The sequence below is a fragment of the Tachypleus tridentatus genome, chromosome 13 (genome assembly GCF_004210375.1).
Source record: "Tachypleus tridentatus isolate NWPU-2018 chromosome 13, ASM421037v1, whole genome shotgun sequence".
Classification (NCBI taxonomy): domain Eukaryota; kingdom Metazoa; phylum Arthropoda; class Merostomata; order Xiphosura; family Limulidae; genus Tachypleus; species Tachypleus tridentatus.
In genome coordinates, this window is record NC_134837.1 from 237,705,182 (window position 1) to 237,722,505 (window position 17,324).

The 17,324-nt window shown below is 30.9% G+C and overlaps 1 protein-coding gene across 5 annotated transcripts in view; it reads left to right on the plus strand.

The window, feature by feature from the left end:
- The window catches only part of LOC143236594 (uncharacterized), a 62,228-nt gene that overhangs the window by 43,945 nt on the left and 959 nt on the right, over nt 1–17,324 (plus strand). For all 5 annotated transcript variants that reach the window (XM_076474892.1, XM_076474893.1, XM_076474889.1 and 2 more), the window contains 5 exons: nt 1,649–1,726; nt 3,152–3,293; nt 7,285–7,397; nt 11,716–11,904; nt 15,499–15,784. In XM_076474892.1, coding sequence (XP_076331007.1) covers nt 1,649–1,726; nt 3,152–3,293; nt 7,285–7,397; nt 11,716–11,904; nt 15,499–15,784 — 808 coding nt within the window. The remainder of the gene's footprint in view (nt 1–1,648; nt 1,727–3,151; nt 3,294–7,284; nt 7,398–11,715; nt 11,905–15,498; nt 15,785–17,324) is intronic.

The window sequence follows — 17,324 nt, forward strand, 5'->3', positions numbered from 1 at the left end:
CCATAAGCTGAACTTAATTCCACACATCAAGCAGCTAAATATCAAGTGTATAAGGGCACTGAACATGCTCCATGTCCTCTTTTCCACCTTTTGGGGAGTGAATCAATGTTCTGTGCTAAAGATCTATCGTAAGCTCATTTGATCCAAACCTAATTAATCTACAGGTTTCTGGTCTGTGGTTCTTCCAGGACCTCAGCCTTCAAGGTGTTGGACCCCTTTCATCATCTGGGGCTTTGGCTATGTGTGATGGGGCTTCTTTAAACCAGACTTTGTGCACTGAATCTCATGCACCTCCTCTTCATCTCCACCACTTACAACTCTCTTTACTTTGATCCTTACTACAGCATCTCAGCTGGCTGAATTGGGTCTGTCCTTGGATGACATTGCTGTCTGCACTGGTAAGCTCATCCCACCATGGCTTATTACCATTCTCAAATGTAATCTTTCTATTTGCAGAACATCTTTGAATCCATCCTTCCATCCTCATTTATACAGATGGTTTGAAATTGGGTAATTCTGTGGACTCTGCCATGGTTTGTTGTGGTTTGGGGATTCCATACTGGATTTCCTCTACAGTTTCTGTGTTCACTGCTAATTGTATGCCAGTTTTCTTGCCCTGGATCACATAGAAGCTATGTAGTACACCAATTGTACTATTTATGCAGACCAGCTTAGCTCTCTTTTGGCCCTGGAATCTCTTCACATTAGCTCTCACTCTGTTCTCATCAGTATTCAAAACTGGCTGACATATTTCTTTTTATCATCCATTTCTATTTAGTTTTCTGGATACCAGGGCACGTCAATGTTTGTGAAAATGAGCTCTCTAACACCACAGCTAAGTCTGTTTGCTCTAGTGCTATAAATACAGTGTCTGTTCCATGTGTGGACTATGATCCTATATTAAAGGCATGGCTCTGTGCCATTTGGCAGTCAACTTGGAGGGAGCAACACAATGACAAGCTTTACCAAATCAAACCCTCTATTTCTCTTTGGCCATTTTGTTTATGTAAGGATCAGAAGGAGAAAGTAGTCCCAGTATAGCTCACTTTGGTCACAATTTTTTAACTGCATTTGTTTTCATTTAACCTGGGACTGATGCACTAAAATGTGGCCTTTGTTACACTTAAATCACAATAATCCATGTTTTACTGTCATACAGTTGTTATGACCATGAGTGACAACACCATTTTAGACATTTTTTTTCTACAGGTTTACCCCTCGCTCTGAACAGTTTTCTTAACAATGGTGATACCATCCACCTTACTTGTGTTTTTAAATTTTTAAGGGCCATTGGCCTTCTTAATTTTATTCAAGCTTTTGTTCAAAATATGGCCATTTTTGTGTTGTAACTTGATTCCTTTTTACATGTTTTAATCATTTTACTTTTTTTTTAACATTTGTTTGGTGCAGATACCCTAGTTACTTTGCATCAATAAACACCAATCAACCAACTGTATGAGAATTATTGTTAATTTATTGAAGGTTTATGATAGAGAAATTAATTAATAAAAGAAGTAATAAATCACCAATTTTTCAAAATCTGTTGCCCCCAAACCTATGATTTTGTTTTTAATTTCTTGACAATTAACTACGACTTTTACATAATAGTAATGAGATGTTTCTATCTATCTATTTATTTATATTCCAGGAAGACTGGCATTCAGATTCTGATGAAGATGAACTTTTTCAGATTCCTGTGAGAGAAACACAAACAATGTTCCAGTTGGTAAGGCATTAATCTTGTTAAACAAGTCTCTTATATCTAAAATATAATATTTGTATAAGCTTCAAGTGTTGCTGTTGGTCTTGTAATTTGCATAAAATTTTTTCAATAAAAATACCTTTCAGCTATTTGATATTATCTTGTAAGATAAAAGAAATGGTTTCTGTCTCTCTTAATTTCTGAACTTTTTTTGTATGTCTGTTTGAAATTTTAATATTTTGTGGCAAACTTGGTTACAGTACTTACAAGGCTAAGAAGAAAATCCTTTAAAGAAAAGTTCAGTTTCTATGATGATTTCTCAGCAATCAGTTAGAAGATAGTCCAGTGTTTTATCTGCAGATCTGGAGAATATATTTGTTTTAAATATGAAAAATGTGAAATATTCCCAGTTTTTAAGAGATTACATTTTATATTACAGCTGCACTTCCATGTTACTGTAATGTTTTTATTTCCCTATTTGTCAAAGCTGTACACTGCAAAATATTTTGTAGATTTCACACCCAAGAATATTTCTAAAACAATAAGACTGTACTTTGTAATACATATTTTAAACATGAATTTTTCAATCCTTATAGTATTTGTCAATTTTAATGTTGTTATTGAAAAAGTAATTATAAAAAGGACTGAATGCATAAGTACACTAAGCTTATAAAAGTGTTATGACTAAACATTGCAATAATTAATTTCAAGATCTGTTACAATACAGTGCAATTGAGAGAAATAATAATAATTTTGTTAAGTGTTTATCAAAATATAATTTTATCACTTCAAATAATTAGTATTGGGTTGAGGAATAATTCATGAGCGTTTTTTCAAGTTAAAAAAATATATTCATAAATGAAATGCTTTCGCAAAATATTTCATGTCATTTGGTAGATAATTTTTTGCTCTAATAGATGATGCATTTGATTTTCATATGTCTTTAATTTTTGCTTTCATTTTCAGCTCATTAAATGGAATGTCAAGTGGACAAAATCGAGCATTTTCGACAACATCTGCTTTTCGCATTTAATTTCTTGCAATTTCGTTTAAAACAATGCATACTATATACCTAGGTATTACATGAAATAAAGTATCATAATAAATGTTTTGGGTGTAATGTGTTCATGCATTGAAGTATTGTATAGTCTTGCATGTAATGCTTGAATGAAATTATTTAAAAATGCTCACGAATTATTCCTCAACCTAATACAATAAGTAGTGTACTTTAAAGATTATTGATTGTAATATTTTAATATAGAAGAGCAATTCAGAATAGGTCTATTAAAAAGTTTCTCAAACAAGATTCAGGATTTGTGCAAGTCCATAAAACCTGTTAAGTATTATTTAGATTTTACTCTTAGAAAAAATGCAAATATTACTGAAGATAGTTGGAGTTCTGCCAAAAACTACCTGAGTATTTAATGGTGAAATTAACTGTCTTTACAGGATTCAGAGAATAACATAATAGAAGACTTTTCAGAACTCAATTTTTTTAAATTCAAACCTCGTCAACCTTCACTGTCTGTTTATGATATTAGTTCATGTGCAGAGAAGTCCCATCGAAAGTACTTCCTAATGCTTTTCAAACGTATGTATTACAGTGTAATTTATGTATTTGCATGTTATAATTATCTAAAGGCCCTGAAATAACTGTTTTTTTATTTTCTAATTTAAAAGTTAATATAATGGTATTAAAAAGTTTATTTGTTCTCCAATTTGACCATTAAAAATTAATAGATGCTTATTTCTTTCCACAAACATCTTCCCCAAATAACTATATACATGTATGATAAAACTGTTTGTACTTTTTTAAAAATAACTTGTCATTAGACTGATAGCTTAGCAAAAGTATTTACGTTAAAGAATCACTGCATATACTTATAAGTTAACCAGTTTATAGATGAGGCAGTTATTTACATTGTTTGTGACTCTTATAAGAGACATAGGGATGTGTTCCAGAACTAAAACGTCATTAAATACAAACAAAATAAGGTTAAATAAAATGTGCCTAAAAACATGTAATATGCATTAAAAAAGAAATACATATTAAAAATACATTAAATAAGATAATAAACCAAAAAAAATAATATTTACCATTAATTTCTCTTGGAGCTATCACAATGTTACCATCAAAATCTGCATTTTTGTTCTGAAAAAAATGGATTTACAGTGCACTTTTTGCCCATTCATTAGCAATAGAAGATCATTTGAATAACTTAATGAGAATGATAAGATGACTGTCACTGTATGAAACATGATCATATTACAAAGCTCAAGCAGTGGTGGGCAGGAAAGGGAAGAGTCCTGAACTTCTTGAGTGATTTGTTTCTGTTGACATAAACACACTCCACTCAGTTGCATTTATGTGGCATGTGTAGCATTTGAAAGTTTACCTTTTTTGAATCACTTCACATGATTTCTGTAGATTTCTTTTTCTCCTTGCAAAATTGGGAAGTAGGAGGGTGCCTCCAATCCTGGCTTTATTATAAAGGAGCTTTATTTCCAGAGGGCTTGTTAGCAGAAGGATTACTGTATTATTGTGCTTAATTGTTTTACTATTTGAAGGAATTAATTATTCATACTGTATCTGTTCATAATTGATGTATGTGATCAAAAGGCTTTGAGTATTAGAAAATTAATTACTTTCCAGTCTAAGCAGTAAATGTCTGAACTGTCATACATTTTACTTCTCTGCTTAAATAAACATTTTTGTTAATTCTAATGTGATTTTTTTATGAAAAATATTATATACTTTAGAAACATTTCAGGATTTAAAGGATTTTTTGTGGCATTAATGATTAACACCAGCAACAAACAAACAAGAGTGATAACTTGATTTGTTGTAAGTGAAAAACTGCAGTTGTTTTCAGTATTACACTTTCTACAGAACTGTTATATCATATTTAGAACATTCAAAAGTTTTTAAATTTGAAATGTTTAGGTTTATTTAAGTGTGGGCCCGGCATGGCCAAGCGTGTTAAGGAGTGCGACTCGTAATCTGAGGGTCACAGGTTCGTATCCCCATTGCACCAAACATGCTTGCCCTTTCAGCCGTGGGGCATTATAATGTGACAGTCAATCCCACTATTCATTGGTAAAAGAGTAGCCCAAGAGTTGGTGGTGGGTGGTGATGACTAGCTGCCTTCCCTCTAATCTTACACTGCTAAATTAGGAACGGCTAGCACAGATAACCCTCGAGTAGCTTTGTATGAAATTCAAAAAACAAAAACATTTAAGTGTGTTCCTTTGTTATTAATCTCATTGGCTATTTTATGCTGTGCTCACTCTAAGTATCAAAACTTGATTTCTAATATTATAAGCTTTCAGAAATTTTGAAATAAATAACACTAATGTTAAAGGAGGAAATAATGTAATTTTTTTTATTATATGAACTATTTGTTGAACTGTTTTCACCAGATTTAAAAGAACCTGCCAACAAAAAACTGTGCTACAAAACTGGTGTCAGAAGATTCTATTATTCTTATTGAAATAAAATAGAACTTTGAATAAACTTGAAATAGAAATTCAACTATTGAAGATGGTAGCCATAATGTCAAGTGATGAGAATCAAGCATTTAAGAGAATGAAATGATTAAAACAAGATATAGAGGAGAAAGGAAGTAATAAAACAGAAAATTTGAGAAATAAGATGAAAAATTTAAAGAAGACCAAGAGGATGAAGACAGAAAATAAAAATAAGTTCAAGAAGAAAAAAATAGAAAATCCAAAGAAGATGTTAGAATTTAACCCTCTCACAACAGGTCATGGGTCAAAAGCCATGATTTTGCATTTGCTGACTTGCATTCAAAATGTTATTGAACTACTATTTTTAAATTTATGTCAGTTAGTTTGGCATTAAATTATGGATCACAATTTAAGTTTTTGTTACTATATATTAGTTAATTTCTTATTTTAAAAGTAAATATTAAAGGTATACACCCAAATATTGATTTTTGTGTGTCACGTGGTGTGTTGAATGCAGCACTGGTTCAGATCAGTTGTTTGTGATGTCAAAATACTAAATCTATAGTTTCATACAAATTAAAAACTCAGTTTATCAATATTGACAAGCTAGAATATAAAGTATAAACCTTATATCTTTTCTATTTGTTGAGAAAAAAGCTTCTATATTGAATGAAACATAGTGACATATCTCGCATCTTTTCATTCTTGAAATGGTTTCGTATATACACTTACTTCAATGTATGACATGTGAATAACCAATCGATAGGTCAGAATATTCCTGTAATTTTCCTTTTCCAGCCATTTTAAAGTGCTTGGAACCTATCTTGTTCTTTCAAACAAAGATTTTAAGCAGTTAGTTTGTGTCTTTAATCAACTCAAAATTGTATATATATATATTTTTTAGACAAAATACAGCTTGTTTACTAAGCATGATAAATTATAGTAGAATTCTACAGTATCAATATATTTATTTATAATTTTGTTTCACATCCTCTACATGTGAAATTTGAAAAGGCTTAACAAACGATGGCAAGCAGCAAAAAATTGAAAAAGTTGTTGTAACTATAAGGTATAATTATTTGCTATACTTATTTATTTACTATTCTATATTTTAAGAAAAATAAATTTAAAAATTTAAATAGTGATAGTAACTGAAATGTGACTATTTACCAAATACTAGTCAATTAAAGAACAGCCAGAACAGGTCATTTTGTAAAAACTGAAGGTCAGTTTTATATTATTGGATGCAACATGAGTACACATTCATCACATCAGTGCAAGTTTTATAATGTCGGCCAGGCGTGACTGTATGGTCAATATATATGAATGTATAATGTATAACATTTATGTTTTTGTGCTATAATATGTAGTTCGAGGTAAGTCATATTGACAGACCCCAAGTAGTTGGGATAAAGAAATTAACAGACAAAATATAAAGTTTTACCGAAAACAAATGTTTCAAATATATTTAGGAGGTTTAAGAAATCACATAAATAATATCCTAGATTTTGGGATGAAGAATATTTTTTAATTATAACATGAAAATCACTTTGCATTTGGACTAGTAACAAAACAGACTTGATATTTTCACAAACAAACAAATCTTTAATAAATATACTTCATTAAAAAATCTTATTTTCTGTGTACCAAAGATTTGCGACCTTAACTAAAAGTCCACCAAATTTTGTGAAGGTACATACACTACATTAAAAGTTATATTATAAATACTTAAAGAGTTAAGAGGAGTCAAAAAAAGTTTCATACTATTTAAGGAAAAAATAAAATAATATTTTACATTTCACTGTTATCTGGTATTTATTGTCTTCATTAAGGAGTGGTAGAGCAATACTTGACATCAAGTCTCATAACTTTCTGGGCAGATTGTCATTTATAAGTGCAGCTCCCTCTAGCTAACAAATAAATCACAATTCAAAATTATAGGTATTGGATACATCTTTTCTTATACACTTGTAAATAAAGTACTTCATGAAAATTTTTCTCTATCACATAGAGAATTAAATATTTTCCTCCACATGTAATTTATTTCTTGTCATAAAAAAATTACATGCATTGTTGAGATAAATGTGTAGTTATTTTTTATATGATCTTTGCAGGCATGTATCGGCAGTTAATTCAAGATAGAAAAAGAGATTTTGTGGATGCAGCTAGATATGCAATACGAGAGTTTAGTAAACTAGGTTCAGTTCTGCGAGTTCAAGATTTCAGGGTATGAAACTGTTAATGAGTTATTGGAAGCTTTTAGTTTAGTGCAAGGTTTAAACTTTTAAAATTACTTGATGAAAATTTTGTAAAAATCAAGAGAAGCTTTTAAATATTATTGAAATCAAATGTATAATTCTCCTTCTCTTGCATAAATCTTTACCTCCTTCAGAAGTTTTCTGTTTTGTTTAATGCAACACTCTAGAAACTATACAAAATAGGATATTATCTTATTCTTAATGATATACACACACATAGTAAAAGTAATATAATAAAAATATTTTGTAAAAATGATACAGTTTTATAACATTTATTTCCCATAATGCTTTCAAATCTTCATACAATTTTCAGGTCAACCTCAATTTTTAAGGTATTGGTGTTAACATCCCTATTCTAATATTTAACTTATTCATTATTACACATTTGCACAATTCTCTTTTTAATTTTATTTTTGATCCAAATTTGATCATTAATTTGCAGTGTATTTTAATGTTCTTACTTGTTTGTGTTTTTTAAGCTAAAGACTGTGACCAATCCACTAACATCCACAAACAACAATAATCCATTGAAATATATAGTCTTAAAGTTCTGATTTTACTATTATTTCATAATGTAAAAGCTCTGAGGAATGTTTTGCAGAGTAAATTTTTCAAATAAGTAAATATATGTTATTCAAGGTGCTTTCATATCTTTATATTTTGTTTTGTGTATAATATAATGGTTGATGAGACAGTTTGGGAAAATAAAGCAGAATTTTCTCATGTATCTTTAGGAAAATGTAATATTTTAAATATTTAACTTCATCTAGAAATTCCTTATATAAAACAACTAGTAGAAGTACCTGGCTCTGCTCAGGTTTTCATATTGTGCCAGGTTATTGTTTTAGTTTTTTTCAAGATATTCTCCTTTTCAGAAGCCTTTTTTGATTTTTGTATTGTAAATCCCACTTTGTGGCAAATGGTAGCTGACCAGCTCTTTCTTAAAAATTCACACTGTCCATCCTGAGACCATAATAGTTGTCAGTTGCATTGTAATCTTTCATACCATGCACCCAATGTACAATTCCAGAACCCACGAAGTGCAGGTTATGTGTCTCCATTTGTTGTGTTCTCTCTAATTAAATAATTCCATTGCAGATTATACACACTGGAGAGATGGGATGTGTGTATGACTGCCAGAAGTTCTCTCATGTGGTATTTTGCATCATAAATATGTTTGTCCCTGACTGTAAACTCATGAACTAACATGAGTAAAGCAAACAGAGATTGCTTACCTTCTCTGTGGCTCCATAACATTGAATCTCTTCCTACCATGGACCCAATGTACAATTTCATATGTTTTCTGGTTTTGGTTGTTGCAATGTGTTGTGCTTCTGTCTATTTATCTGACCAATTTTTCTGTGGTGTGATTTGCTGCAAAACTCATGATCAATTCCAGATGCTACCAATTTCTCCCTCATGCTGAGACATTCCTCCATTCTCTGGAAATACATTCCTGGTGGGTCTCATGTTGGTTGGGGATGATCCAGCTTAGTAAATCCTCATGTGTGGGGGGGGGCTGTTTCACTCTCCTCCTACAGGGGACTGTTTGACAAATGCACACTTTTGCCAGGTTATGAATTGGAGATGCACTCCAACTTTGCAATCACTTTTCCTACCATCAGCTGGATGTCAGTTCTCATCACATCTGATGTTAGTTATAGTTGGATGCAGCATCAGCTTTTGGTCCATTGATATGATCCTGCAGGGATTTTCCACTTTCCTACCATCTCTTGTATGTCAGTTTTTGGTGTATTTGGTGTTGGTTGGGCTGGAAATGTGTGCAAATGGTGATGGATTTTGGTATAGAAACTTGTCTTCTCTACCAATTTTCATTTTGAAGTAAAGAGGTAGGTGTTCTTTCACCTACTATGGATCTGATGTACCATTCCAGATACTGCATGGTTTTTGGTTGAGATTGAATTACCACTACAGTCTGTTGCACCTTGGCCACTCCATACCAAAGGACCTCATTTCTTAGTTGCACATATTCAGGGATTTCTTCATGTTTCTGCCTTTTATGTTTGCAAGGCTATCATAAAACAGTGAAGAGTACGCCATCATTAGGTGTGGTGTGAATTCTTGCTGAGGTGTGATGTTTTCTTTTTTGATTCCACACCTCCTGGTCTCTCTTTGTGTGCTTCATAAAGGGGGATCGTATTTTTTACAGGCCATACATCAGTTTAATGTTGGATTCTAGTTATTGCCTAAGAGGAAGTGAGATAATATATTAGAAGATAGCATTTTTATACACTGAAAATGATATATACTTACCTCTTCTCATGTTTAACACCCATCCTCCCTATTTACAAAAATATATGATGTAGGTCTTCTGACAAATATCAAAGTAACTAACGAGTTCAGGTGTCAGCCAAAATAGGAGTGGTATCATGCTTGTATTGGTGGAGAAATGCTCTGCTGCAGAATTATTTACATGTGGATATACATAAGCAGGAGATAGTAGGCAAGTGGAATGCACTGAAAATTTGTGCCAGCAGAGGGTAGTGCTAGGTGATTAAAACTATTTTGTGAGAGGAGATATCTAGCAAAAAATAAATTTTCAGTATAAGAAAATGCTAACATTCTATTTCCAGTTAACGTGTTAATCCTAAACTTTGTATAATTTTCAGAAAAACCTTTAGAATTAATTCATGAAGGAGCATTGAATCGTTTATATATTTTTTTTATTTATTTTACTCTACTCAGAATAACTAAGTAACCAGAGTTTTCTATATTCTGATTGCAACACAGTACTGCTGTTACTAAACAGTGTCAGTGGCATTCCTGAAATTAATTGTATGAAAATCAAATCTCCAATTACCAGTCAGGATTTGGTTTATAAATAGCTACTGTTGAAATCTATATCTTCAAATGTTCATCTCATACTACAGTCTTTTACAGCCCAAGAAATGAAGAATATTTATTAATATAAAGTGTATGAGCAGAGTGAACATTTATGAAGGTTGTGCATTACTGTGGCAAGCTTAAAATGATTAAATCAATGAGCTACTAAGGTTCTGTGGGTCATTTTGCTATCATATTGCATCCAAATCATAAATGCCACTTACAGGGGAATTACATGCTGTTAAAAATCTTCCTAGAGTGTCTTTTAAATGTTCAGCCATATCCATGTTCAGAGGTAGAGCTGGCCAAATCCATTCACTTTATACTCTCTTCTTCCAGGAAAGTACTAAACAGTAATATGATAGGAGTACATATTATCACCCATCAGAAAAAGTTTTGAGTAACTTCAACTGTATTTGGCAACATTAATTTTCATATCTCTGTCTGTATTTCATATCATTCATGATGCTATTTCTTGGCAAATGAATGTCAGTGTGTCCACCCATATTGATTTCTTTTTAAACAATTACACACCCACTACAATATGCATGTCTTCCCTTCTTGGAAATTGAGTTGGATCTACCTCAGAGCACTATCCATGTATGTACACATCTCATGTTTGACTGTGATGTGAAAGCGATTCATCTGCAAGGAAGAAAGTTGCCAACGTATTGTGTGACCAGTCCACATGTTTTTGATGCTTCTGAAGATGAGATGCTTTGTGGCAGTAAGGCAGAATAATTATTCCATTTGTTTCTAACCATTTGCCTGCTGACTTGTCATCTGAGTGTTTCAGTTTGGAAGTTGAGGCTTATTGATTTTGTCAATTCATCAAATAACTATTATCTTGCAAAATTATCAAGAATAACATACAATAACTATTGAAATAATTGTGAACTTTTCTTCTCACTAAGATGTACAGTTTCAGTAAAGAAAAAAGAATCCGTGAAAGAGGTAGAGGCCTGTCAAACTCCGTAGATGGTCTCTGTTCTACAAGTGTCTGACTGAGTTTGTATCTACTAACCATACTATTTGAGACATCAATCATTGTGCAATAGCTTGTTATTAACCACCTTATTGCATTCAACATCATGGGAAATGTTCTGATGTTTTGTCATGTTTGTGGGATGTTTCAATATCCACCAACATTTCTTTATACACAATGTTATATAAACTTCCACTAAGAACACAGTTGTTCTTCATTTCTATATGCAGTTGAAATGTGCCTGTAAATTCACATGACTGGTAATCTAATGTACATTTTAGAAAGAAATTAACTCAAGGGATCCATGGACATTTAATAATAGCAGATGTACCTTGTCATAACTACAATGTAGAAAACATTGATTATCCCTTTAATTATTTTGATCAGCATATGTGAAACTGAATTATAGAATAAGCATTTATGGTAAATTTTAATTATTGTATGTTTTTACTTTTAAGGTTGAATTCTCAGAAAATGTGGGTCAGGTTATTGCTTCATTTATGCTCATTGAAAACCAAAATACTCAAAATCCAGACACAGATGTGAGCATTGCACAAGCCAAAGAAAACTTGGAACATGCAGTGAACACTGAGGGATCTTTTGTAGTTATTCTATCTGATACAGAATCTGGGGATCCACAGCAACCTGTAAGATATGATTTGTTGAATTCAAACAAGTTAAATATTTCAATACATGGAGAAAGTAGAGGTAATATTTCTCTAATTATGTCTGATACACAAATAGACTTTCAAAGTAGCTTTACCATATAAATAATTACAAGGGACTTAAAAAGTTAAAAATAATGCTTAAGTCCAAAGATTTTGGAAGAGTTTCCTCTTGTTTTTCCTTGATATAATTATTCTTAGAACACTGTGACAAAATTTTAGTTACTTATTGGATTCAGCTTTACTTTGTAGAAAATGTAAACCTATCCTGAATGGGCAGAAATGTCTTCCTTCATTATATCAGATCTTTCCTGTTTTTATACAAGTTAATGGTGTCATAGATGCTCTTCCATAAGTGAGTAGTATCTTGCACACAATCATGTGAAGTAAAATCTCTAATGAGCATCAGAGTTATACCTGTGAAGACAATCCAATCAAAATGCATTTTTAAAAATCTTGTTGTCAGCGTACTCATGTTGTAGTGTTATTATACACATTTTCTGTCTTGACATTTAACCTCTTCTTCTTTTTTTTTTTAACTGGCAATTATCTCCTAACAGTTTAAGTTCTTACAGTGACCATGTATATATATATGTATACATAACATTGATTTTCATTTTTTTATTGATTGATTCTTCCACTTATCATGATAATTCAACTTTATCTATTTTTCTCACCATGTTGTACATTTATAATTGATTTGGGCTAATATTTTTACATTAACCATAAGGCTTAACTGATTTTATTGGACTTTGATTTTGTGCTCTTGATCATAATTTGATGATTACCATAGTTGGCATTCTGTCTATGTATTTGCAATTAGGATTGAGTACTCAGCAGTTCTCGTGTTTTCTTAGTGTATGTTATCATATATGCTTTGACTGTTACAATCTGCTTTTAAAGCTTTAACTTTTTCAGCTTTGAAATGTATTTGTAATTTTCTTGTTAATGTCATTAGTTAACTTCTCACTTCCAACAGTGAACTCAATTTTATCCCTTTTTTTTATTATTATTATTCCTTATTAGTCGAAGGGTTGATTTCATATTATTTGTGATTATTCAGTACATATGAAATATTTATTATTAAAAAATGGCTTTCGGTGTTTTCACTGACTTTTCGTGAAGTGATTGTTTTCTTATATTTCTAGACAATTTAAGGCATCTTGTAGAATTTGTGTAGAACAATGGAAAATTCAAATGTGTCTGCAAAATTCAGATTCCAGAAATATTATTCATAGAATAAATTGAACATGGATGCAAAGAAAAAGTGTGTATTCAAAAACCTTGTGTCTGTCTTTACACTTACTAGCTGGCTCATGATGTTTCTTGGCCTGGCATGGACAAGTAGCTAGGGCATTTGACTCATAATCTAAAGGTTGGTGGTTTGAATCCACATCACACCAAATGTACTTCACATTGTAATCATAGGGGCATTATAATGTGACAGTAAATCCCAGTATTCTTTGGTAAAAGAGTAAATAGCCCAAAAGTTGGAAGTGGGTAGTGATGACACTAGCTGCCTTCCATCTAATCTTAAACTGCTAAATTTAGGAACAGTTAACACAGATAACCCTCATGCAGCTTTGCGCATAATTCAAAAACACAATTTTTTTTTTATCTCTCTGGTATGAAAGTCATTATGCAAACAAACATAGTCCTTCTAGATCCTGGTTCCAAGTATTGATTGCTTTTGTGATATGTGAAGTGGAAAGATTCTTCAACCAAAGGTTTTGTTATTAACCTTTTTTTTTTTTCAATTTGTTACACCCTCTTTGAAAGTGTTTTTTGTTATTAATCAGATGATTTTTTTTATCAAAATGTATGTTAACTTATTCTTATTGGCAAGTGTTTTATTTTTTATTTCAAAATAGATATTCTGTCCATATTTAGGAGCTTCTAATCTGTTTTTGCTTTCTCTTTAAAATTTTCTTTCTCTTGTACATCTTCCATGTTCACTGCTCACATTTTTCTCACTTTCTTCCAGACTGTAGCATTACTTTCATCCATAAGGTAGTTTGTTTGTTTGTTTTTGTTGATTTTGTGTGTGTGTGTATTAAACAATACATTTTTTAAATATTTGATATGTATGATATCTTACACTTTGTATTTTGTTTATTAAGTAACAAATAGCTTTTATTTTCAGTTGTTTCTTCATATATCCTTATCAAGGTGCATTATAGATGTTTTCTATTTGGATTATTCTTTACTTTTTTCCTAAGCATCATCACCCAGACACACTGGTGTGCTTTACTTAGGCATTTAAGTATCACTTAACCCTAGAATGAATGATGAATCTGTGTATCTTATTCTTTTGTGTGAACATGTCTTTCTGAACTGTATAAACATCACAGTTGGGTTCATGAATGTTTGTTACATAATACCTAATGCTACATGGATCACACAAAAATATGTAAATTCTGCTTATATTTTGCATAAAAATGAAGTGATTTCAGCCTTTGTTGTTATTGTTAATTCCTTACAATGAGTATTGTAGCAGATGAAAATATAAAATTACTTAGTGTGGCACAATATGTTAACTCTTCCACTAGTGAACAGTATGAAGGTAAGCATGTATTTGAGATTGTGTCTCACAAAAACAGAGGTATCACCATATCATTAAAAAGTGCTGTTGATTCAAGTATTTCTAACTTTCACTTTAATTGGAAAAATTGACATGGACTTTTGATTTTTTTATGTATTGGTTGTGCTTTATTTTACACAGTTTAATAGTGCAAATGTTTATAAAAAATATTAATTGTAATTTTATAACAAGCTAAGCAGTGTCTTTATTTTTTGTTTGAAACTATAAATATGTGTACCATTGCATGCTGTAAATTGAATAGATTTGGCTACACACAAAACACTTACATGTTAACCAAAATTTGTTTCTGGACAACTGATTAAAACTTAAATGCTAAAAATGGAAATGTTTGATTTTCTACTTTTTATAATAACAATAATAATAACAGCTAAATTTCTTATTTCATGAATCATTAAAATCAAAATATTTTCATGAAATATAAATTAGGAAGTAAATATCATTACCTAAAAAAATACAACTTAAAAACAATACAAAAGTGAAAATAAGATATGTATAATTATAAAACAATACAGTTGAGCTTTCATAAAGTTCAGTCTGAAGGCAAAATAGATGAAACCTGTAAAGTTTAAAGTTTATGCTTCTTTTGTTAGTTTCAGACATTTGTTTTGTAATTTTTGTATAGAAAAAAATAATTACAGTTATTATATTCTAAAGATGGCTAGTATGGGTATTAAAAATTTAATTAAAATAAAGTACAGAACAACATTTTGACCTTCTCAGGTCATCTTAAGGTTATTACCCATACTAGCCATACATTTTGACTTTAAGTGGGTTTCTTGTTCTTATGAATTAGCTATTGGATCATCTTAATATAGTATTAGTCCATTGATTTACAGAAATATTAGTCTACTTAAAACTGACTTGCTCTCCAGATATTTCCTGTTTATATTTAGTTTGATGTGAAAGAATGATTATTAGTATGTCTTAATGTCTGCTTAGAATAATTAAAAAAAACTGAAATACTATGTTTTCAGGAGATAATGATTTATGCAGTCAAGGGAAGTTTTCAAGAAGTTCATCCATTCAGAGGGCAACCTCAAACATTAAGGGACAAAGAAATGCATGGGAATCTTAAGGAAATGAATAATTTTTCTGCAGTTAAGAGAAATATTGATGAAGCACATTCATTCACAAAAAATCCACAGAAGTTAAAACAAGATGAAACCCGCAGACCTGTTAAACAAATGAATAACTTTTTACAGCTATCAGAGCAAGCACATGCTGATGACAATAAATCAGATAAATCTGGCTATAGCTCAGGTATGTTTGTTTAGATTAGAGGATACCTGCCTTATGAGTATAGATATGGACATTGTATAAAGTAGAATCAAATACATCTATGCACCTGTGAATATTTTGATATTCATAGTTGTATTTTGGACTGTTTTACTTTATATTGTTGGAAACTTTTAAAATCTTTGACTTGCACTGAGCATTGGTGTTTCTGAGTTGACATCTAATACAAGTTTTCCAGGAAAACCATAATGTCATAAAAGTGTAAAAAGATTTATCGTATTTGACAAGACAACACTTATTTAAATACATTTATTTTTCATTCAGCATGTGATTTAGCATTCAGTATTTTCAAGTCGTTTTTACATATGTATATGTTACACGTGTTCCATTTGTTAGTTTTGACACATAATTACATGTATTTAACATTTTTTGTTTTCAAATGCTTGTTTTTATATGTATGTGAACATATTGCACATTTGTATTAAACTTAATTATGAATTTCAGTTACTAAAAATGGATTAATATATTTTGTATAACTTTTGTATTTTTATATTAAATCGGTAAAACAAACAAGAGACCACCATTTCATTAAATATTACCATGTAGCTATAATGATAAATTTAGAATCAGATTTTAAGGTTAACTGTTATGTTTTAGTATAAGTTAAGAGTTGTTCCATTTTAAGAGAAATCTAATCTATATAGAGTAAGCAAATAACTGTGATGTGAATGTCAAAACTTAATAAACAAATTTGAAATAAAAACAAGTCTATCTTTTTTCTGTAATAGTAAAATAGTCAGGGTAATTGATGTACTCAGGTTAGCAAAATATGGTTTCCAGTCATAGCCATGTTATAACACCAGTCTACTGGCCTCAGATTCAACTTCACTCTTTCTGTCCTCATGTTAGGATATCAATTGAAGATGTAGTAATAGAATAAAAGGTTAATGATAATATATTTAACAATTAAAGCATGCTATTTTATTATTTCTTTTAAACACAAATGAAATTATGGGTTGCATAGTTAAATATTAAAGGTTTTTACAATGTAACCATAAAAAATTGAAGTTAATCCACATATACATTTGATGAAAGCTTTAGAAACAACAGTTAATAAACTGTTGCCATTGTAGAAGTAAACAACTGCATCCATGCATAGCATACACTTATGAACCTATTGGCTTGGTTGAGATGGACTTTTTTGCATATTTGTAGTTGGATTTGTTAAAAATAATGCACACATTTGCCAGAGGAACATAAGACATATATAGTCTTTCAGAAAACATGCATTTTTTAAAATCTCTTTAACAGTAAAGAAATACTCTTCCCCCACAACACACACATATTAAGAACCCAACTTACTATGCATTCTTGTCCCCTGCTGGGACAGTGGCAAGTCTAGGGATTAACAGCACTAAAATTAGAAGTTTGATTATCGTCAGTGAACACAGCAGATAGTCCAGTATGGCTTTACTATAAGAAAAAAAACATGCAATGAACTTTCTGCAGAATTAAGTTTGCATTTGTTAAGGTATAAAAAAAAGAGATATAATCTTTCATACAC